Here is a 23,684-nt window from a genome sequence, read left to right as displayed (position 1 = left end):
ACGCGCCCTTCAGGTGTGCACAGACCGAGGACTGCACGTCCATCTCTTGGGTCTTGCCAGCAGCTTCTTCTGAGTGTCACCGGAAGGGCTGGGTGGGGTCAGGGGACAGGCTTAGGGTCCCTTTCCAACTCAGCATCTCCAGCTTCCTTCAGAAAAGAATCTACCCCAAGACCCTTCTCAGCACCCCAAAACCCCTCTGTCTGGAGTGAGGACTCCACTGAGGGCTGGTTCTGGGTGCAGGTGACAGCAGCTGGCTGGGCTGTCCAGGTGACCCGGTGGACTTGCCTCTGGCGTTTGGCGGAAGCAGCTGCCGCAAAACCTGTTTGGCCTCCGGGTGCTGGCCTGCCCTTCACGACTCATTTTCCTTTTCCTTCCCCTTCCTGAGCAATGCTGGCACACACAAAGAAAGCCCAGCTGTGCACGTGGCGTCTTCCGCAGACACCGTGGCCCAGACTCCAGCAGGCAGAGAAAACCACAAACGGCCCCCACTTTCACCGAAATGGAAGCAGCCCTGCCAAGGGGATGTTGAGAAATGAACTCTCTGCCATTTTTAGAAACTGAACAGTAAAATCCCCGGGAGTGAAGCTGGTGCTGGGAACGGAAGCTCCGCCTGCTCCTGCAGCGACGACGTCTGTCTGTTCATCACCAGCAGTGTCTGCACCCACCCAGCTCCGCCCCTTCTCAGGGTGGGGCCGCCGCACACACTGACCACAGGGATGGGGAAATGGGGCTTCATGGAGGAGGTGACCCTGGGGTCTGGCTGAGTAACCGGGGAGGAAAAGGGAGAGCCCTGACCCCAAGGTACCTGTCTCCTTCCTGTTGATCAAGGCTCAGAAGCTGGGAGATTCGGGAGGGACCCGTGCACCACTCCCTGTCCCCAACTTCAAAGCCGACTTGGCCCCTCCTCCAGGAAGCCCTCCCTGCTATCCAGTGCACACCCCTCATCCATCAATGTGGCTCTTCCTTGTGGTCATAAGGAGCCCTAGAAGGGTGCGTAAAGGGTCAGATGACAGGGCCAGGCCTAGACTGGCCCTGCCTTGGCCCTGTAGGCACCGTGGGCCTCGGGCCTCGCTGGGCCCCCAGCACTGTCTGCTGTGACAGGAGGTGAGTGAGTGCAGGCCCCGGGTGCTGGGTCGGCCGACGCCAGGAGCACTGGGAACACAGGTCTGTCCCTTTGCCCACTTGGCCCCACCCTCGCCACGGCACCCATGCCCACCTGCCCTTGCTCTTCTCCCATTCTGGCCCTCAGGAAACTCCAGAAGACTGAGGTCTGACCCAAGGCCGTGGGCACTGGCCACTGCTGTGCGGTTCTGGGGCCACGGCCATTTGCTGGCCCAGGGACCGCTGATTTCAGCCCACAGGTCCCCCTGCCACCACGCCAGACACAGGTTTTGTGATGAAACCTGTTTGTGGCTCAGGCACTCCCGCCTCCCCTCCAGGAAATCCACATCCATCTGCCCTCTCTGTGCTATCCCCTCAGTCACCTTGATGCTGGAGGCGGCGGCTCAGAGCTACTGCCCAGCGGCCGCACCGCAGTGGACTCTCCTCAGACCAGTGCTGAGCGCCGGCGGCCTGGCAGGGTGCAGAGGTGGCTCCAGACCCATCGGCAGTCTGGTTGGCACAGTCTCTGGGGCAGAACCCGTGGCCCCAGGCAGTGCCAACCTGTGTGTTTTCAGTGTTCCTTCTCACTCCAGCTCACCTGTTCCTGGCACTCTGGGCTGGGACTCGCTGGGACCCCCACTTCCACCCAGCCCTTGCTGTTCCGAGGGTGGAGAGGAAACCCTGCCCTCAGGCCTGTGAGCTGCAGAAAGTGCATCCACATGGTGACAGGTCTGTGGGGCAAGGGAGCCTGCAGGAGCCCAGCTCAGGAGGGGGGCAGTGAGGAGCCCTCATGGGCTCCTGTGCGGGGCTGATGTGTCCTGCCCTGGCTTAAGCAGGCGACCTGCTTCCCAGGTGGACGAGGCGGTCTCTCAGGGACTCCAGGAGGGCTTTGAGCCTCGGGACCAATGAAAACAGGTGACACAGAAACCCTTCTCCAGGCCAGGCGCGGTGGCTCAAGCCTGTAATCCCAGCACGTTGGGAGGCTGAGGCGGGCGGATCACGAGGTCAGGAGATCGAGACCATCCTGGCTAACACAGTGAAATCCCGTCTCTACTAAAAAATACAAAAAACTAGCTGGGTAAGGTGGCGGGTGCCTGTAGTCCCAGCTACTCGGGAGGCTGAGGCAGGAGAATGGCGTGAACCCGGGAGGCGGAGCTTGCAGTGAGCTGAGATCCGGCCACTGCACTCCAGCCTGGGCGACAGAGCAAGACTCCATCTCAAAAAAAAAAAAAAAAAAAAAGAAACCCTTTTCCTCCGGCCATGCACCCCAGCAAGCTCCGGTGAGGACCCCTTTCATCCAAGGCCACGGCTGTCCACAAAGCAGTTTCCAGATGGGGCTCAGAGAGACAGGTGCACGAACCGGCATCTGGTTCTCAAAACCATCCCAGTGTGGATGGGGCCACATTCAAAGCCTGGGCAGGAACTGCCTGGCCTGTGAGCATCTTGGCCATCTGTAGCCTCCTCCACGAACGCGGCCAGCACAGGCTTGTCTTAGGTGCCTGTGCCTCGGGGAGCATGAACCTGTTCCTCCTCACCTAGTAAAATGAGAAAAGCACTCCACGGTTGTGAAGCCATTCCCACCATCTTTTTTTTTTTTTTTTTAGACAGGGTCTTGCTCTGCTGCCCAGGCTGGAGTGCAGTAGTTGCCATCACGGCTCACTGCAGCCTCGACCTCCCAGGCTCAAGTGATTCTCCTGCCTCAGCCTCCATGGCAGGGGCTACAGGCACCGGCCAGCATGCCCAGGCAATCTCAGCGTCCTAAAGCCTGCTGTGCCCGGGATGGCTGATTCTCCCGGGGACAGGCAGACAGGCAGTGGGGATGCAGTGCCAAGCGAGGCCAAGCTGGTGCCTCTTGGGTTTCCTTTATAAGCAACCCACCCTCCTGGGTCTGGTCTCCGATAGCAGCAGTTTCTTGAGAGCAGGAGAAATGAAAACAGGTTTTATTTATGGACAGATAGTCACGGCAGTTCCCTTGACAGATGCAGGCTGATCTGCCGGCTCTTGCAGACTGGAGCCTCTCGGGAGATCCGTTTCCTCGGAGTCCTGTGCTTGGGTTTTAACTGCGGTTTCTACAAGGTGATCCCAGCTGACAATTTTGGGGAGGGAATCAGGAGAATGGCAGCCCCACAGAGAGGGTTGAGACCGGTTCGGAAGGGCTGCTCACCCCAAGGGCAGGGGAGCATGTCCATTTTGTTCTACCCCAAACGCTGTCCCTGACATTCTAGTCAAGCCCTAGGGCAGGGACAGGGCAGCAGATCTCTTGGCCCACGAGGTTGGTGGACAGAGATTTTCAGGGTGCATGGCAGAGCCACCCAGAGTCCCCCCATCCCCAAGCCAGGGCCGGCCTCCTTTCCATGCTCTTCCTGGGCTGGGTGATCCTGGGCACTGCTAGCCTCCCTCCTCCCTCCCCCTCCCTCCTTTCTCTTTCTCCCTCCCCCTTCCTCCACCTCCCTTCTTTTCCCTCTCCCTCCCTCCTCCTCCCTCCTCTTGGTTTGCTGGGATTCAAGGTAGGGGGTGATACTAGTAACACTCAGAGTTGAGGTGGCAGTGCCCATCCCCGCCTGAACCTCCCTGTGTCACTGTCAGATGGACCCAGCAGGAACCAGCTGGCACCTCCAACCAGCAACTGGAAGACACTGAGCTCAGGGACAGCAGACGAGGTGTGGACAGATGGGGCGGCCGGTTGGGTGGCTGCAGGATTCTAAGGCTTGAATCCGAGGGACTGCTTTCCACCTTATCCCCCAGGGAGCAAGAGGAGTGGGCAGTGACGGGACCGAGAGGCAGCCACGGGGAGACGAGGCCAACAGTGTGGAGACAGTGCAGTGGGGAGAAGGCGGCAAATGCCCTGAGCCCACTCACCTCCTGCCTCCCACTTCCCACCATGTCTCCCACGGCCTGACCTGGCTGGAGGCCCTGCAGGATGAGGCTGTGAAAAGTCACTTCTACCCCTGCTCCTCTTCCTTCCCCCTCGCTGGGAGGCCAGAATCATGCTGGTCTTGGGACTGTTCTAGGCAACCGAGCTGGGGCTGGGGACTGGGGTAGCTCCCCAGCCCCTTCCTGTTTCTCCCCTTGCACCTATCTGGGGCTCTGGTGCTTGCTCTCCACCAGGAGCCAGGGAGTCCCACCCTGTGCCCTGGGAAGCAGTGCTCTCGGCGAGCTCTTGCGTGCCGGGAGAGGAGGCCTGGTGCCTGCTGCTTCTCCCCTTGAATTGTGGTGTTGTGGAGTAACTGGCAGCCCTGAAAAGATGTGTCCATTGGAACCTGTGTGACCTTATTTGGGAAAAGAGTGTGCAGATGTAACTGAGGACTGAGATGAGATCATCCTGGATCGGAGCAGGCCCTAAATCTAATGACCAGTATCCTTATATGACACAGAGACGCACAGGGAGAAGCCACATGGAGACAGAGGCAGAGAAAGGAGCGATTCGGCCACAAGCCAAGGAATGCCAAGAGCCTCCAGGAGCTGGAGGAGGCAGGAGGGGTCCTCCCCTAGAGCGTCTGGGGACTGTGGGCCTGGGACCCTGATTTCCGGCCTCCAGAGCCATGGAAGACACATTTCTGTGTTTTGAGCTCCTCAGTCTGCAGCCCCAAGAGACCAGTGCCTGCCCAGGAGACCCTTGAGGTTTCTGTGGTTCCTCATGACAGGCAGAAGCACAAAAGGTGTTTGGGGTTGAAGCTGTCAAAACACAGATCTCCGCCCCGGTGGTTTTAACTGGAGGCTTTCTGAGCATCTCTGTGCTGATTGGACACAAATGCAGGTATTTTTAATACATTAGATGGGCTCTTTTTGAAGAAGCTGTCAGGAAAATCCACTGCAGGAAGTTTAATGGGTGTTAACCTTGTCTGAGTGCCCTGCAATTACCTGCTTCTAGTCTGTGGCAAGTTCACCAGGGTAGGGGCCTCGGGGACCCTCACTGTTCCAGGCACGTTTCCAGGTCACTGCACTAGCATCTGAGTGTTTGTCCCTAACCTTCTGGGCCCACGGTCCCGGGGCTCCACTGAGAGCTGCTGCCCTCTGAGCTGGCGTCTGGGTGCAGCAAGGGTCCTCTTAGCTCCTCCCAGGACTTGGGAGGCCGTGGCTCGGGTCCCCTCAGAGTTCGGGCCACTTCGGCAAAGCAAACTTCTGAGCGGGGCAGAATCTTGGACCCTCAACCCTGTGCCAGGCCTGTGGGGACAGTGGGGCCTTTTGGGCTGCCACTCCCCACTGCCTCCTACAAGTTGGCTGAAGCCACTGGGCAGACACAGAGCTGCCAGACCCCTTGCCCATGGCCCCTCTCATCTCTGCCTCCTGCCCCAGAGGCTGCTGCCTCCACCTGACCTGCTGCCATGGGAAGACCACCTGGAGACCACCCAGGGGGCAAGCGTGTTCACCTGAAGCCAGCTTCAAAGCAACCCCAATGTTCCGCTGGCTCGGCCCTGACTCCCTCAGCCCATCACAGGCGCAGGGGAAACAAAGCCCTGTGCTTGGGGGCTCCCTGTACTGAGGACAGTCCAGAGAGGAGAGCTTCAGGCTGCTGTGTCTGGGGAGGCCCCTGGCTGGAAAGACCTCTGTCTCCGCTGCCAGCTTTTGTGCTTTAAGGGTGCAGGGCAGGGCGGCAGTGATGGGAACCGCTGGCGAACCCTGGTCTGGGGATCCTGGATCTGGTCCTCTACCATGGGGCCAGCCCAGATGGAATGGCTTATCCCTCAGCTCCAGGCAATAAATAGTGACCCCCGACAGCCGCTTCCTACTGTGCACATCCTGCTGGGCACACAGCCTGAAGCCGACAGGTGGACAAATGAGCGTTCCTTGCCCTGGCTCCCGACCAGCAGATCCCGGACGGCTCCGCACACAGCTCCAGAGTGACGCGGCCCAGACACACTTGCGGTCCCTCCCTGACTCACAGGAGCCGGGGGCTTCATGATTCTGCCAAACAACGGGAAGCGACACCCCAGACGGCACATCCCACGGCTGTTGTGGGCAGTCATAGTTTAGTGATTCCCAAGCAGGAATGATTCCCAAACGGCTCCTGCACTCGCTGAACGCCGAGAGCCTGGAAGTGGGAGTTTTTAAGGAGAGGAACCGTTTTTGAGTTATAAGAAAACAAGGCTCTTGAAAGAATTCTCTTAGCCTTTAAATATGTCAAAGGAGAGTTACTGAAATTTACAGTAAGTTCACCTTTTCACAGACAACAGGCTAAAAATGTTTACGTCCAAACAATGTTGCTCTTTTTCACAAGCTTCAGTGTAAGATTTACTCAAACACAGTGGCTGTCCTCAGCCTCATGTTTCTTGGATAACTCTATTTCTTTGTTCTGTGTTCTTTTACAACATTGTTTTAATAATTCCTTTGAGCCCGAGCCTTTTATCATAAGCTGCCCCAGATCTTTTTGAAAGTAGGCAGTGTTTAAAATCTACGGATGACTTTCACCAGGGGTACTGGACTAACTCTCCTGCCATAAACAGCCATAAAATTGTACACGATGTATCAGGCAATTGTTTTTAGACCCTGGACAAACCTCAGGACTGTGGCCCCTGAGGGCAGGGATACTTGCAAGGTGAGCCCGTCATCACCACGCCTCTGTTTGGGGACAGTTTTCTGATGGAGACATAAGAGCTGAGGTCCAGGCAGAACATTATTATCTGAGCCAAGAAGGCAGAGATCAGAGACAGGGGCTGCGGCCGTGGCTGCATCTGCAGAGCCAGGTGCTAGAGAGGGGGACTGCATGGTGACGAGCCTCAGAAGCCTCCGCTGGCTTTCCTATGGGATCTGTGCTGGCCCAGTGTGTACAGAACAAGGCCATGAAAGGCTTATTGGAGGGCGGCTGGTATCCTGGCAGAGCTAGAGGGAAGAAGTCTCATTAACACATGGAGCAGCCAACAGAGATGCCAGGAAGCCCATGGCACAGGAGGATGGAGAAGCCCTAGAGCGAGGCCTCCAAAGCCACCCCAGCCAAGACAGAATCCACAGAGGAGGCTGAAGGTACACGCTGAGTTCTTCCAAGTGAGAAGGAATTGGAAAATGCCTTGTGCTTTCCGTAGTTGTTTACTCAACAAAGCATGAAACCAAGCCAATACAAGTTCAAGATGACGAGTCTGCCACTGAACTGCCTGCTAAAATAAGCATCAACACTTTCCAAAGGAACATAACACAATCCAGTCTCTTTAGTGTGTCATCTACAAGGTCTAGTACAGATTGAAAATGACTAGATATGCAAAGAAAGGAAAATGTGACCCACTGACAAGAAGAAAATGAGTCCACTGAAACAGACCTCAAGGTGGAAGTGAGAAGCAAGAAGTGTCAGGTATAAATCAGCATGATGTGAATCTGATCAGACTCTGACCACTCAGAGTCCACTCAGAGGCACACTGATATTCCAGAGCAACCATTCCAAGAGCAAATACAGAGAGGTGGATCTAAAGAAGTCAGCAGAGGACATAACATGGAATACTCTGGCTTCCTGGCTGGAGGACTAAGTAAAGGATCCCTGGAAACTAGAGAGTGTGAGAGGAAATCTCAGAGAGGCGAGAGCTGAACAAGGGGATCCCCCAGTTCTGTGTATGAGTCAATACAAGTCCTGCAGTTACCATATATAAGGAACATAGCTAAACAATTATAGTCAAGGGCTTGAAAACCGCTATGATGTAAACCATCTCCAAGATCTAAGCTTGCCCCTGAATGGCGCTTGCATGTGGAATGGTTGAACAGCAAAAGACCCAAAAACAGGCCTGACATCAGAACCACTACGGACAGACGGTGAGACAAAAGCGGCAGCTCTGACCAAGATGACTGCCTCTCCAGGGGATTTTAACATAACCCAAACAACCACAACGAAATTCAAAATGTTCGGGAATTAATTCAAAATTACTTAACAGAAAAAGAACCATGGAAATGGGACTAACTCTCAAGGAAAAGATAATCAATAAATGCCGCCCTCAAGATGACCCAGAGGATGGATTTACCAGACAAAGACTTTAAAGCAGGCATTATAACCATGCTCCTTGATGTAAAAGTAACTCTCTTGAAATAAATGGAAAAATGAAAGTTTTTAAAAGAGAAAAAGAAACTATATTAAAAGAACCAATAAAAATTCTAGAATTAAATACTATGACACTATCAAATAAATTGACCTTCATGGAATAATATACCCAGCAATAGTAGCACAACACATTCTGCTCAAGTGTGCATGTGACATTCACCAGCATAGACCACTATCCTAAACCATGAAACAAGCATTCACAAATTTAAGAATTTAAGTCATGCAAGTTTGTTCTCTAAACATAATAGGGTTAGATTAGAAATGGATAACAAAATAATATCTGGAAAATCCCAAACATTTGGAAACTAAACAACACTCTTCTAAGTAACTCAAAGGTTAAAGAGGAAGTCTCAAGAGATATAAAAATATTTTGATCTAAATTAGAAAACAATGTTCAAAAATTTTGAGATACCACGAAAGCACTAACTAGGAGGACATTTATAGCATTTCATGTTTGTGTTAGAAAAGAATAAAGATCTTAAATCAATAATCTAAGCTCCCACCTTAGGCAATCTAGGAAAAGAAGAGCAAATTAAATCCAAAGCAAGCAGAAAAAGGAAATGAAATATAAATAAATAAAATTGAAAGCTAAAAGACAATAGAAAAAAAAATAAACAAAACCAAAAGCTCATTATTGAAAAAGAACAATAATGTTAATAAAATCCTAGCCATACTGACCAAGGAGAAAAGACAGAAGTCACAGATTACCAATATTACAGACCCCACAGACATTAAAAGGATGATGAAAGAATACCACAAATAAATCTATGCTCTAAAATTTGACAAAATAGATTATATGAACCAATTCCTCAAAAGATACAAATTACTAACACTTACTCATCAAGAAATATATAACCTGAATATTCCTTTATCTTTTAAAATAATTTGTTTTTTGAGATAGAGTCTTGCTCTGTCACCCAGGCTGGTGTGCACTGGTGTGATCTCGGCTCACTGCAACCTCTGCCTTCCGAGTTAAAGTGATTCTCCTGCCTCAGCCTCCTGAGTTGCCAGGACTACAGGCGCCCACCACCACACCTGGCTAAGTTTTGTATTTTTAGTAGAGATGGGATTTCACCCTGTTGGTCAGGCTGGTCTCAAACTCCTGACCTCAGGTGATCCACCCTCCTTGGCCTCCCACAGTGCTGGGATTACAGGCATGAACCACTACACCCGGTCTCTTTGAAAAGAATTGAATTTATAAAAACCTTCCTACAAAACTCCAGGCCCAGATGGTTTTGCTGGAGAATCTACCAAAGCTTTAAAGAGGAAATCATGCCAATTCTACACAGCCTCTGACAGAAAACATAAAAGGAACAAGAACTTCCCAGCTCATGTTATGAGGCCAGAAAACCAGATGAAAATAATCCAGGAAAATAAAGTTACAGACCAATATTTCTCATAAGCATAGATCCTCTCATAAGCAAAAATCCTCAGCAAAATACTAGCAAGTCAAAACCAGCTAATACACGACCAAATGAGGTCTGTCCCAGGAATGTGAGGCTGGTTCATCATTCAAAAATTAACCAAGGTTTTCCACTTATATTAGGCACCTGGAGTGGTCAAATTCATAGAGACAAAAAGTAGAATGGTGGTTGCCAGGGGCTGGGGGAGGAGGAAATGGGGAGTTAGTGTTTAACAGGTGCAGAGCTTCAGTTTGGAAAGATGAAAAGCACTCTGGAGAGGGAGGGTGGAGAAGGTCGCAAGACAATGTACTGAGAGGGAGGGTGGGGATGGACACGTGACAATGTACTTAGTGCCACAGAACTGTGCACTTAAATTGACTAAAGTGGTAAATTTTATGTGATGTACATTTTATCACAACTGGAAAGTAATCAATATAATTCGCTACATTCACTGACTAATGGAGAAAATCCACAGGATCTTACCACATGATGAGACAGAAAAATCATTGCACAAAACTTATTCATTCATGATTAAGAAAAAAATCTCTCAGCACACTAGGAATACAAGGAAACTTTCCTAACTTTATAAAGAGCTCTCCCAAAAGCTTAAATAAACGAAAAACTTCATACTCGATTAAAAAGACTACAAACTTTCTGCCTAAGATCAGGAACAAGGCAAGAGGTCAATTTTCACCACTCCTATTCACCATCATACTGGAAGTCATAGCCAGAGTAATAGGGCAACAAAAGGAAATAAACATATACAGATTAGAAAGGATAGAATAAAATTTTCTTTATTCACAGACAGAACGACTGCCTACACGGAAAATCCCAAGGATCCTACACAAAAACTGTTAGAATTAAAGAGTGTGTTTATCATGGATGCAAATATAAGGTCAATATATACAACTAATTATATTTATATGTACTAGTCATGAAAAATTGAAAAGAGCAAATTTCAAAAAAGGTACCATGTGCAATAGCACCAAAACCATGAATATTTAGGTACAAATCTAAAAGCAATGAGTAGGATCTACTTGCTGGAAACTACTACTGATGAAATAAATCAAAGAAGACCTGAATAAATGGAGAGATGTGCTGTATTCATGCATTGAAAGTCTCAAGGTTAGGATGCCAAATCTCCACTACACATTAACAAAATCCCAGCAGACTTTTCTCGTAGCTATTAACAAGCTAATTCTAAAATTTCCATAGAAAGTGAAGGAACTGGAATAACCAAAACAATTCTGAAAAAGAACAAAGTTGGAAGACTCACGCTACCTGAAAGACTTAGTGTAAAGCTAAGGTAATCAAAAGAGTGTGGGATCGAGATGCTAGGGATATACAGATTAAAAGAACAGACAAGGCCGGCCACGGTGGCTCATGCCTGTAATCCCAGCACTTTGGGAGGCCGAGACGGGCGGATCATGAGGTCAGGAGATTGAGACCATCCTGGCTAATATGGTGAAACCCCGTCTCTACTAAAAAAATACAAAAAACTAGCCAGGCGATGTGGCGGGCGCCTGTAGTCCCAGCTACTCGGGAGGCTGAGGCAGGAGAATGGTGTAAACCCGGGAGGCGGAGCTTGCAGTGAGCCAAGATCCGGCCACTGCACCACAGCCTGGGCGACAAAGCAAGACTCCGTCTCAAAAAAAAAAAAAAAAAAGAACAGACAAAAGTGGGTATAGGCTGGGCACGGTGGCTCATGCCTGTCATCCTAGCACTTTGGGAGGCCGAGGGGCAGATCACTTGAGGTCAGGAGTTTGAGACCAGCCTGGCCAACATGGTGAAACCCCATCTCTACTAAAAATACAAAAATTAGCTGGGTGTGGTAGCACCTGCCTGTAATCCCAGCTACTCGTGAGGCTGAGGCAAGAGAATAGCTTGAACCCAGGAGGCGGAGGTTGCAGTGAGGTGAGATGATACCACTGTACTCCAGCCTGGGCAATAAAGCGAGACTCAGTCTCAAAAAAAAAAAAATAATAATAATAATAAAGAGAAAGTAGATGTCGACTCCACAGATGTGGTCAGCTTACTTATCTTGACCAAGGCACAAAGAAGCTTCCATGGAGAATGCTGTCATCGTGTTATCAGATGCTGGCACATTCGCATATTCATATGCAAAAGAGGACCTATACCTCACACCTTATAGAAAAGAGGACCTATACCTCACATTATAGAAAAGAGGACCTATACCTCACACCTTATAGAAAAGAGGACCTATACCTCACACCTTATAGAAAAGAGGACCTATACCTCACACCTTACAGAAAAATGAACTCAAAATAGCTGATAAACATAAATATAAAACTATAAAACTTCTAGAAGGTAATACAGAAGAAAATCCTTGTGGCCTTGGGCTAGGCGTTGAATTCTTAGACACCATACCAAACGAGTGATCCATAAAATTTGTGATATGTTGGACTTTATCAAAATTGCACCTCTTTGCCATGTGAAATACAATGTTAGGCAAATGCAAAGAAAAGCTACATGGGAGAAAATATTTGCCAATCACATATCTGATAAAGGTCTCATATGCAGAATGTATTTTTAAAACTCTCAAAACTGAACCATATGAAAACAACCCAATTTCTTAAATAGCAAACAATTAGAACAGGCATTTTACCAAAGAAGATAAGTAAATGTCACTTAAACACAAGAAAAGATGCTTAACATCATTAGTCACTAAAGAAATGCAAATTAAAACCACAACAAGATACACACCTATTAGAATGGGTAAATGAAAACAAAACAAAACAAAACAAAAAAACTGACAAAAAAACTAAAAAGTAACAACTTTACACTTAATTAGAAAGACTGAAAACTTTACCCCTAAGATTGGGAGCAGGGTGGGTGTGGTGGCTCACATCTGTAATCCTAACGCTTTGGGAGACTGAGGCAGGAAGATCTCTTGAGTCCAGGGGTTTGAGACCAGCCTGGGCAACATGGTGAGACCCCATTGCCATAAAAAATACAAAAAATTACCCGGGTGTGGTGGCATGTGCCTGTAATCCCAACTACTCAGGAGGCTGAGGCAGGAGAATCGCTTGTGCCTGGGAGGTGGAGGTTGCAGAGAGGTGAGATTGCACCATCGCACTCCGGCCTGGGTGACAGAGTAAGATCCTGATTCGGAAGAAAAAAAAAAAGATTGGAAGCAAGGCAAGGATGTCTACTCTCATCACTCCTATTCACCATCATACTGGAAGTCATAGCCAGAGCAGTGAGGCAAGACCAAGAGCCGGCCAGGATGCAGAGTGACCGGTGCTCTCTTGTGGGTTAGGGCTAGGGTTAGGGACGTTCAAAACAGCGCATCGCTTTGGAAATGCTGGCAAACACACTTTCTGTATGACCCAGCAATCTGAAACCAATGTATTTACTCATGAGAAATGAAAATGTATATTCACACAAAATTCATCATATGTCAATATTTGTCGCTACTTTATTCATAATCGCCCAAGCCTAGAAACAACCCAAAAGTCTTTCAGTAGCAAATGCATCAACCAAACGTGGTCTATCCACACAATGGATCTGACTCCACAGTCAAAAGGAACGCCTAGTGGATGCAGGCAACAGCTCAGAGGATGGAGTGAAGGAAGAAGGCCTGCTCGAGAGGCCACGGCCCAGCTGGCTCCACTCACGCGACACCCCAGAAAAGGCAAAGCTGTGGGGAAGGAGAGCAGACCAGTGGGTGGAGGGGCTGGCATCGGGGGGGTGGGCCACAGGGTTTGGGGGCTGGGGCTCATCTGTCTTCTGAAGTGGGGATACAGGGCTGCGTTTATCGAAGCTCAGGTGCGAACAAGCACAGAAGGGAACCTTACTGCATGTCAGTTGAAAAATGAAGTAGGAACAAAGAAAAGCACGTATCTGGTATCCTACCCCTCTCCACCACCTTCTCCACCCCCACCCTGGCCTAGGTCACCTTGGTCACTCCCAAGACATCCGGCAGCAGCTTCCCAACCACTCTCCTGACCCCTAAATGCATTCTCAACAAAGCACTCAGAGCTGTCCCTTTAACATGTAAGCTGCATGGCGGCTCTGCCCAGAATCTCCCACGCCCACTCACTTCTTCTAGAATAAAAGCTGCAGTGAGGTCTATGAGGCCCGGCGGGATCTGCCGGTGGCTTCTCATACGGCCCTCTGCTCACTCTGCTCTGGCCACCCCAGCCAGGCGAGCGCTGTTCCTCCGGCACACCCAGCACGTGCCTGCCCCGGGGTCTTTGCACCTGCTGTTCCCCTACCTGGCATCTTCCCCGACGCCCACCAGAGTGCTCCTGCAGGGTCTGCATGAGGCCTTCCTGACCTGCCTGCACCCCCGCGCTCCCCCCATGTGGTTTTCTCTGCAGCTCTTGATACTCCCTGCCAGTCATGTATCATGCCTATCTATTTTGCTTATTTTCTATCTTCTCTGGTGGGACATGAGTTCAGGGGGCCAGAACTTTTTGCCAATTTTTTTGGGCTGCTATACACCCATCCTGGCTTGTAGTAAGTGTTCAGTGAATGAATGATGAGTGAATGAAGGAAGGAAGGAAAGATGTTAGCCCAGATGCTCAGAAGAGAATTCCTCCTGCCTGGGGAGGCTCCCGGCCCTCCCAAGTGCTGCTGCATTTCTGCTGCTGTTCAGGGGAGAACACAAATCGTACGCGTGGGTAATTGAGTCCTTCTTCCGCCCTAGGCACAGTCTCTAGCATTTTATGTCATTAACTCATGAGTCCGCAGGGCAGTCGCTACCTCCAGTGGGCTGATAGGGAAACAGAGGCACAGATGGTCACACCACTTGCTCAGAGTCATGCTGCTGGCCAGCGATAAAGCTGGGATTTGAACCTGGGTTCTAGCAAGCCAGCCATTCCGAGCCACTGGGCACAACCCAAAACCACCGATTCTCGGGAAGCATTCCCCTGATCTCCTTCTTGCTCCCCTGCCTGCCTTCAGGAGCCAGCCCTGGGTATGCAGGACGCAGCCCCCACAGGTGCACAGGGATGTAAAGTCCCAAAGCAGGTGTGGGTGGCTTCGGGTGGGTCAGCACGCTGGGCACCTCCCCTCTCCAACCTGTACCAGGTCCACGTGGCACTCCAGACCCAGGGCTCTCTCCTTGGCCTCCTGGAGTGGGTGGTGCCCCACTGGTGATGCTTTTGGGAAGAGCAGTGGGCACAGGGGTGGGGCAGGTGCCTTGCCCCTCTCTGGGCCTCGGTTTCTTCACTGACGCTGTGGAGCCCGGTGGTCCCCCTCTGGAGTTGTGCATTCCCCTTGGGATGCCATGTGGATGGGGCCAGCCCCTCGGCGACTGCACCTTCACTGGCGGTGACAAGGTCAAACTCCAGGGTGTGGCTGGGGAACAGTGGGGGGTCTCTGGGGCAGGCAGACCCCATGGCTGTGACCTCAGGAACACCATCCCCCCAAGTGCCAAGAACCAGGATCTCTATTCCCCTCCATGCCCACCTTGCAGAGCTAGCATTGTGCAGGCAGCAGCCTGGTCAGGGCGTGAGGGGCTGCGGGGTGGGGGGCTCGTGTCCCCACAGCCCTTCATGGCCGTGCAGAGGAGGAGGATCTTGAGTGCACACAGGCTGGCAGGAGGGAGGACCTGGCCACCCGAAACAGCCTTGAGCGGACGGCAGCTTGGCCACTCTCTGCTGCTGTTGTTTTTCACAGACTCACGGAGGCAGGACTAACACATGCTGAAATCCACCCCTCAGCCTACAGCTCCATGAGCTTTGAACCGCAACCAACACGGACTCACAGGGGCAGGACTGACACGCGCTGAAACCACGAGCTTTGAACCACAACCAAGATATAGAACATTTCCATCACCCCAGAGTTCCCAGCGCCCCCATGGCCACCCCACCCCTCCGCTGACCTTCCTCCTGTCCCAATGGCTCAGCCTTTTCCAGAACCTCAAGTGCTTGGAATCACCGGGGCCTCGGAGTCCGGTGTCTTTCAGCATAAAGCGCGCCTTCTTGAACCTGCATTTTAAAGAAGACCCAGGGGAGGCCTGAGATTCTGCCAGCCTGAGTCACCCACCTCACCGAGCCAGAAAGCAGCAAAGAGGTCACCAGGCGCTGGGGGTCAGGGTTTAATGGGGACAGTTTCAGTCTGGGGAGAGAGAAGGTTCTGGAAGTGGATGGCGGTGACGGTTGCATAGCAATGTGAACGTGCTTCATGCTGCTCAACTGCACCCTCACAGAGGGCACAACAGCACGTTTTAAGTGATGTGTGTTTCACCATGATTCAAAAATAAAGAAAAGCTTTTTTTCTTCTCTTAATACAAACTACTAGATCACCACTTGGGAATTTATTTCTGCGATTGAGAAAAACAAAGGCAGCCTCTGGTTTGTGCACAGGCCGGATGCCCTCTTGGGCCCTGCTCAGCCCAGGGCCCTCTCTGCCCATCATCAGATGCTACCAGCTGGGAGCCCTGGTGCCCCTGAGAACAGATCTGGAGATCCCTGGGCTGCTGCCTGAGGCCCTGCCTCGCCTGTGGGGTGGCTTGCAGTGGTTCTTGGCAAGCACAAGGTGGCCGTACTCCCTTGCTGCCCTCAGCACCCACAGAACTGCAGGCACAGCCCCACGACCCCGCTTATCCTTGGAGTTGAATGTCCTCAGAATACTGTCAGTCCAAGTGTAGGACAGCCTGGGAGAGCTGACCCCGGGTCCCAGTGCAGAGCCGTGAACAGGTGAGCCTGAACCGCTCTGGGCCAAGTCACTCTTGAGGACTCCAAGCCCAGTCAGAGCCAGCCATGGCCAGCTCTGGGCCCCTCATGCTCCCACCCTTGCCCGTCTCACTCAAAAGCCTGACCGTTGTCCCCATGGGGATCACCGCAGGGTCAGACTAGGTTTCCCCTGCTGAGAGCACCTCCAGGCCCTGTCTCTCCAGCCACGTGATGTACACAGGTGGCTCTGCCCTCTGCTTAATCCGGGAAATGGGGTTACAAGGTACAGACGTGGACTTGCATGTCTGCAGGTCCTCTCCCTGCCGTCTCCCACCTGGCTCCAACAGGCAGATCTAGTGCCTGGAACAAGGCCAAGGTCGCCTCCTTGTCCTGTCCTGCCCTCTCACCCCCCACGGCCTCAGAGTCACCGTCTGAACGTCTGATTTCTCTCGCCAAATTCTTTATTTCCAACATATAGCACTTTAACCTTTTGAAAACTTGTAATTACTAAATTTTTCAAACACACACCAAAAATGTCATCGACACCCCCTTCCCACGATTATAGACTTAAGACCAATCTTGTCTCCTCTGTTGCCATCCTATAGCCCCTTCCTCCAGACCATGCTTCAGTAAATCTGAGACATTGTATCATTTTGTCCGTAAACACTTCCATATGTACCTCTAAGAGATCAGGACCATTTTGACAACCATACCCATAACAGCTCTGGACAAGAATTTGTAGCTATTCAACTACCCAGGCTTTTCTCGCTGTTTCTTGGCATGAGGAATGATCGGCTTTGGTGCCGGCATTCTGCAACAGGTTGACTTGTCCGAGTCTTTGCTAAGAATCCAGGCCACCGTCTCCGACTCCCTCACTGTTTATTTGTAGGACAGACTGAGTTGTTTGTCTGGAGGTGTTTCTTGTGGTCTGGGTTTTGCTGGCTGTATCCTAATGGTGCATTTGTCCCTGTTCCTCTGTCCCTGGTGTGTCCTGTGTGTTGGCAGTGGCATCAGGGGCTCCATCAGATTCAGATTCAATGGCTTTGCTCCAAGGATGCCATGGGGCTGTGTGCACACCAGGGCTCACCTCACACCTAACTCTCTCCCCTTCGTGACACCGGCAGCTACCAAGAATCCATGCCGGCATCCATTGTTTGATCAGGACTGCACCTGATGAGTGGGATTCTGACACTCCTGCTCCTTCTTCACTTATTGGTGAACATTTCTGCACTGAGACGCTGCCCTTTACCTACTCTTGGGTTATTCTAAAGTACCGTTTGAATAGAAAAGGCAGGAAAAATGCTCCACTCCTTTCCTCTAAAGGGTCATGGGCTTTTCAGACTGGAGGAAGTGTGTGACTCTTGGCCTCACACCAACAGCACTCGAAGCCCTGCGCTGCAGGTGAGGACACTGTGGCCGCCACAGCCGGAGCCAGAGCCGCCCAGAGCTGCATGGTGTGGGTCCCCTTCCCGCCCCCAGGGGAGGTCAGAGTGGGGCAGGCTGTTCTAAGGACCCCTTGAAGAACAACTTCTTCTGTAACTTTTTTTTTGAGACGGATTTTCCCTCTTGTCACCCAGGCTGGAGTGTGGTGGTGTGATCTTGGCTCACTGCAACCTCTGCCTCTGAAGCTCAAGCGATTCTCACGACTCAGCCTCCTAAGGAGCTGGGATTACAGGCATCCTTCACCACGCCCGGCTAATTTTTGTATTTTTAGCAGAGATTGGGTTCCCCCATGTTGGCCAGGCTAGTCTTGAACTCCTAACCTCAGGTGATCCACCCGCCTCAGCCTCCCAAAGTGCTGGGATGACAGGTGTGAGCCACCGTGCCCGGCCTTCTGCAACTTTCTAACTAGAAAAAGTTCCCACTGCTGAACAGTCGCAGGAAGAATACCCAGGACGCTCGGCTGCCCGTGGCAGGTCTGCAGCCCAGTGCCGCGTGGCCCGCGAGCGGTCTCCTCCCTTGATTCACTGTCTGCTTGCTCTCCTTCCATTTGGCCACACCTTTTTTCCTGAATGATTTGAGAATAAGTTGCAGACTCCACACTCTAAACACCTCTGTATCCTTCCTAAGAATGAGGATTCTGCCTGTGGAGGGTGCTGGGCACAGCCTGGGGCACGGGACAGGAGCCCTGAAATAATCCACGGCCGGATTTCACTGGAACCCGTCTCCTTCCCTGTCTCAGCTGCCTCTCCTTTCCTGGAATTCTGCCAGCCCTGAACAGCCGGGGTGTTCGCCAAGTCGCCCTGCGCTCTGTCTGTTCCTGGAGGCCTCTGGAGCAGGGGTTGTAGGAGACCAGCTCCTCCTGCATGAATCGAGGCCTCGTCGGCCCCTGGGAGGGAGCAGGTGCCCTCTGAGTTGGGATCTAACCCAGCAAAGAGCACTGCTGTTTGTACTCAATATGAAGAAGGCTTGCAGAGAAAACAAAGGAGGAGGCAGGGAGGCTGAGCCTGCAGGAGCGGGACTCGCTTGGTGCAGACAATGGCAGTGATGAAAGGAGTCCTCACGGCCACTCAGAAGGATCTAATGGACTCGTGCCTGTGAGGCCGAGAGGGTTTGCTTTCATGTGGGGCCGTGGTCGGGGCGGGTCTTTAAAACTTTCAAAGGCTGCAGCCACCTCATCCCTCATCTGATTTGAATCGGATACCTGAGGTCCCAGGCCCCTGCCACCGTGGGTCCCTGGACACACACGTGTGCATACGTTCAGTATACACACCGTGGATGGATAAGCATGGGACTCTGATGACCCACCATCTGGGCCATCAGCCCTGAGCCCTGCCACACAGAGCCTGTGCCACCGGGACCTTGTCACAGCCGAGGTCAAACCTGGAGGTTGGACCTGTGCCATGGGGGACCATCCAAGAAGCAAGGGCCATCTGCCTGTGTGGGGCCACGTGTGTGGGTGGGCTAGAGGAGGGGTAGGACAGTCCAGGGGAACCCAGGAGCACCCGTAGGTCCCTGAGCCCCCAGCACCTTCTCCCAGTCACACTGCTGGCACTGGGGCCAGGTCTGGGGCCTTTGGGAGGGTCCTGGGCACCAGGTCCTGTCTGCTGGCCTGAGAGCCCTGCCCACTCCACTGTCGACTCCCAGCCCCAGCTACACACTAGGAAAATGCCCAGCTGGCTTCAGGGAGGATTACGGTAAGTTGCTCCAAAGTGTTATCACCAAACCACCTCATTTCTAAACACAATTTCTGTTTGCAAGTGCCCAAGTCAAAATTTCGTAGGGGCCCCTGGGGCAGGAAAGGACCCCTGTTTTGGAAAGAGGGGCCATTTGATTGGCTACTGCCCCAACACTTCCAAACGTGGTCACTGAGAGGCAGACACTTAGCTGAGGGTATCCAGCCCCTCCTCAGTCAGACATCATCGTTTGAAAGCTGAATGTTCACCCAGATCTGCCAGTGGCCCAGAAGCCCACGGGGAGACCATAAACCCCCTAATTCTGGGGAAACCTCTAGTAAAATGGCAAATGGCAGAGCAGGGGTCGGGGGAAGCCAAGGCCTCTCCTACAAGGAATGTTCTTTTTGAGCACACGGAGCAGCCGGCATTAGGGCCCTGGAAAGCCCCAGGCCGCCAGCATCGGATGGAGGAGCACCCTTGTAATCAGCCGCTCCCAGGCACGCAGCTGAGCCCTTTAAAGAAAAGTGGAAACTACGTTCTCCAAGGGTGTGGAGGATGCCAGGGGCATTCAGCAACGCTCGGCCAGCATGGCATCTGCAGGGCATGGGGCCGCTGTCCCAGGGTTGAAGTGTCACAGGCCTCTGTGAGTGGACGAGTGCCTGTGGCTGGCCGCAGCATGACTTGGCCAAATCTGCCTCGCAGCCTCGAAGCAACAAGGCTGGGCAGGTGGTGCTTTGGGAGGCAAAATGATGTCCCACAGGTGCCCAATCCCAAGTACCCAGCAGAGAACCCACGCACGCCAGGGAGGACACTTTCTTGGGGGTGGAGCCGAGCTGTCGTCACGCCCCTGTGCTTTTCAGCTGTTTGTTTTCCAGGATTGTGGAGGTTGGTGAGCTCCTGGCCTTTTGCCAGGGGAGCGGGAGGATCAGGGGTCTGAGCGGGGACACCTCCTGGGTGGGCAGTGACAGCACTGACCCCTCCACTGCTCACCTTCCGAAGGATTGGGTGGCTGTCGCCCCTGGGGCCCCTCCACGCCGACTGGGGATAGGTTCCCCCTGGCCAATGCCGATCAAAGGCAGGAGCTTGGGGAGAGCAGATGAAGCCTCAAAGGGAGCGAGAGGTCACTTATCACTGCGTTTACCCCACGGGCCGTGCCTACTTCTGCCTCTGGGGAGGGCACGGACTCTTGCGGCAGAGGCAAAGCAGCCCTGACTCACTGCCTGCTACCAGTGTCTGTGGGAGGGGCCTCCCCGAGAGGAGACACCTGTGGCCACCAGTTCTACGTGCAGCCGGGGAGACTGGGAGCTCAGTTCTACCCCCCACCCCCCAGTCCACCTGGGTGGTGGCCAGTGGAGGGTCAGTTAGGGCCCAGGTGACGCCCTGCCCGGCACTGCTGCCCCCACCCCCACCGGGCACACTGGCATATGAGGGCTGCCCAGGCAACTACAGAAGCTTAGCTGGGAGGCTGCCGATGCTGGTGTGTCGGGAGCCAGGGGGACAGCCAGCCACCCCAGCCCCTCTAGCTGGGCAGAGGTGGGCGACTCTGCCTGGATCCTTCACCCTCTGGCTTCCTTAGCCCACCAGAAATGGAAGAAACCCCACACCTCGAAGGCTGCTCGTGTCCAAGGTGCCATCCAAAGTGCCCGACCAGCCCTGACTTCCTCCCTGGACACCAACCTCCGGCTCGGGACTTTGGTTTGATCAGTCCTCCCCTCCAGCCACGAACCTCAGCCAAACTGATTCCCAAGGGGGCTTCCCACCTGCATTCCTACGGCGCTTTGCTCAGACCCTTGGGGGGCCCTTGGTCACTCGGCTCCAGTTTTATGCACCTCACCACAACACCACCACCACACGCAGAGCCTCACAACCTTCCCAGCCGAAACATCGTCCCCACCATCCAGCCGTAACAGTACCTGTGAGCGCTTCTACGTGTCGGGGGCCATGCAAACACTTCCCATACATTCTCTCTCAAATGCTCTACCTTCTGAGGTCAATGCTAAGACTACCCCATCATACAGATGGGAAAGCTGAGGCTAAACTAGGAACCGGCCCAAGATGGCATCAGGTTCTGCTCTGACTCCCCAGTTTGGGTCAGGGCAGGCAGTTGGGAGGCACTGGCAGAGTCAGTCTGGGGGCTTCTCTGCAGAGGAGAGGAACGTCACCTGTTGGGGGCACAAAGCCTTTTGAGAAGCTGATGAAAGGGACCTCTTCCTTTGGAGACGCAGGTGCCAGCGCACATGTTTCCATTAGAACTTAAGGAATTCACAGACGTCGGAGGCCCAGCCACCAACCCCAGGGAGGTCACAGGCAGGGGCTCCATCCCCTCAACAGGAGGGGAGAAGATAGGGGCTGAGCCTGGCAACTCCGGAGCTGCACCCAAGCTGCCCCAACCGCCTTCGCAGCCTCACAGGAGTAGACTGTCTCTGTGACATCTCTCCCACTCCCTACCCAGAAGGCACACCACTGGCGTTGCTTTTGGGGTGAAGGAGAGGGGAGCCCCGGGGCTGGTTACTGAGGCTTACCTGTATGACGACTTTGACAGTGGCGGTGTGGATGGTGGGGGTGCACACCAGGCCGCCGGCGTGCTGGCCGTCGGCGCTGCGGTTCTGCTCGCCCATGGTGAACAGCATGGGCACCGCCAGCAGGGCCGAGGCGAGCCAGATGGCGCTGATGAACTTCTTGGTGCGGCTTCGGGACATGAGGGTCTTGGCCTTGAAGGGGTGGCAGATGGCCAGGTAGCGCTCCACACTCAGGCTGGCCACGTTGAGGGCCGTGGCGTAGGTGCAGGCGTCGCGCAGGAAGTAGTAGCCGCGGCAGCCGGCGTCGCCGAAGGCCCAGGGGTGGTGCACCCAGATGAAGTTGTACAGCTCCACCGGCATGGCCAGCAGCAGGGTGAGCAGGTCGGACAGCGCCAGGCTGCCCAGGTGGTAATGCACGGTGCTCTGCAGACTCTGCAGGGACTTCTTCCGCGCCAGCGTGAACGCCGTCACCGTGTTGCCCACGGTGCCCACCACGAAGAGCGCCAGGTACACGGCGGTCACCAGCACCTTGGAGTAGATGTCGGTGTTCACGTCCAGCTCGCTGCTGGGTGCCGCCAGGACGCGCTCCGAAGCGTTGCCCGAAGCGTTGCTGAAGCCCGGGGCTAGCAGCCCCGCCTCCAGTCCTGCCTGCGCCCGCTGGAAGGGGTCGGCGGCCGGCGTGCCTGGGGTTCCCGGCGTGGAGCTGTTGAGGCGCATGGTGGGCGCTGGGGTCCGCGGCTCTGTCCGGCGCCTCCGGGGCTGGAAGTCCGGGCGGGAGTGGGCACGTCTCAGTCGGGGACCGATGAACGGGAGCCCAGAGGAGGGCGCGTGGCGAAGACCAGCGGGCGCGCCGTCCAGCCGGGAAGCGCCAGACCCAGACGCGCTGCCCCGAGCTCCGGGCTCCGCGCTCCTCCGGACTCCCAGCTCCGGGCTCCTGGCTCCAGACTCCGCGGTTCCTCGGGCTGTCTCCGGGCTCGGCGCTTGCCACCGGTTCCGGGTGCCTCTGATTTCCAAATCGCGCGGTTCCCCAGGCTCCCGAGGACAGCGCGCAGCCTGCCTCCGGCTGCGCGGGGCGAGCTTGTGGCGCCGGGAGGAATGCACGCACGGCTGCCCCGGCGCGCTCCCCTCCCTCGCTCCGAATCGCCTCCCTCGCGCTCTCCGCGCACCCTAGCCCCGCACACTTCCCGCCGCGCCCGCGCCCTCCCGGCTCTGCGCGTCTCCACGAAGCCGGCGGCCGCGCGGCGCGCCCAGCAGTTGGGGGTGGCGGCGGAGGAGGGAGGCAGCCCCCGCTGTCGTCCCCGCCCCACCCGGGTGCAGCCTGGCGGGTCGCCCCCTCGCGCTCCCCGGGGCAGGGCAGGCTGGGTTGAGCGCTCCAGGGAACCAGGATTCCGGGCGGGTGCGGCGGGTATCGTGCACCGGGCCCTTCCTGCCACCCTTTTCCCTGGTCTCCGCAATTTCTCGCTCCGGCTAGTAAGGGAACTATGCACCTCCCCCAACCCTGGGCTCGCTCAGTAGGGGTGAGGGTGTATCCGGAGGGCAGGGAGGGAGGAAGCTCCCCGCTGGCAGGGCTGGGCGGCTGCGCAGCTGGTTGGGCCGCCCCCCCCCCCCCACTCCTGGGTGTCCACAGGGTGCCAGAAGCTGGGTGCCCAGGGGGGCTCCAGGACCACTAGAGATTACATTTCTTGTGATTCCTTTTAAAATCTAGCCGCAGTCATGGGTGTGCCTGGTCTGTGAATGCATATTTCTGGGATATGCCCAGTGGGAATGGTGGGGGCTCAGGGCATAGTTATCACCTGGGGCAGGGGCGTGAGGCAGTACCGAGGGACACCTGCAGAGGCTGAGGAGCTGAGGGGCTGGGTCCTGCAGAGGCCAGGAGCCACAGA

General features: G+C 54.0%; 1 protein-coding gene across 1 annotated transcript in view; it reads right to left on the bottom strand.

Annotated features, from left to right (window-relative positions):
• Nucleotides 1-22,877, bottom strand: part of NTSR1 (neurotensin receptor 1) — a 54,751-nt gene extending 31,874 nt beyond the window's left edge. The window contains exon 1 of the mRNA XM_009215792.4: nt 21,805-22,877. Within this exon, the coding sequence (XP_009214056.2) occupies nt 21,805-22,518 (714 nt within the window). The 5' untranslated portion in view covers nt 22,519-22,877. The remainder of the gene's footprint in view (nt 1-21,804) is intronic.
• Between the last annotated feature and the right edge of the window lie 807 nt (nt 22,878-23,684).

The sequence above is a fragment of the Papio anubis genome, chromosome 16 (assembly GCF_008728515.1).
Source record: "Papio anubis isolate 15944 chromosome 16, Panubis1.0, whole genome shotgun sequence".
NCBI lineage: Eukaryota > Metazoa > Chordata > Mammalia > Primates > Cercopithecidae > Papio > Papio anubis.
This window is presented reverse-complemented; position numbering and strand designations above follow the sequence as displayed.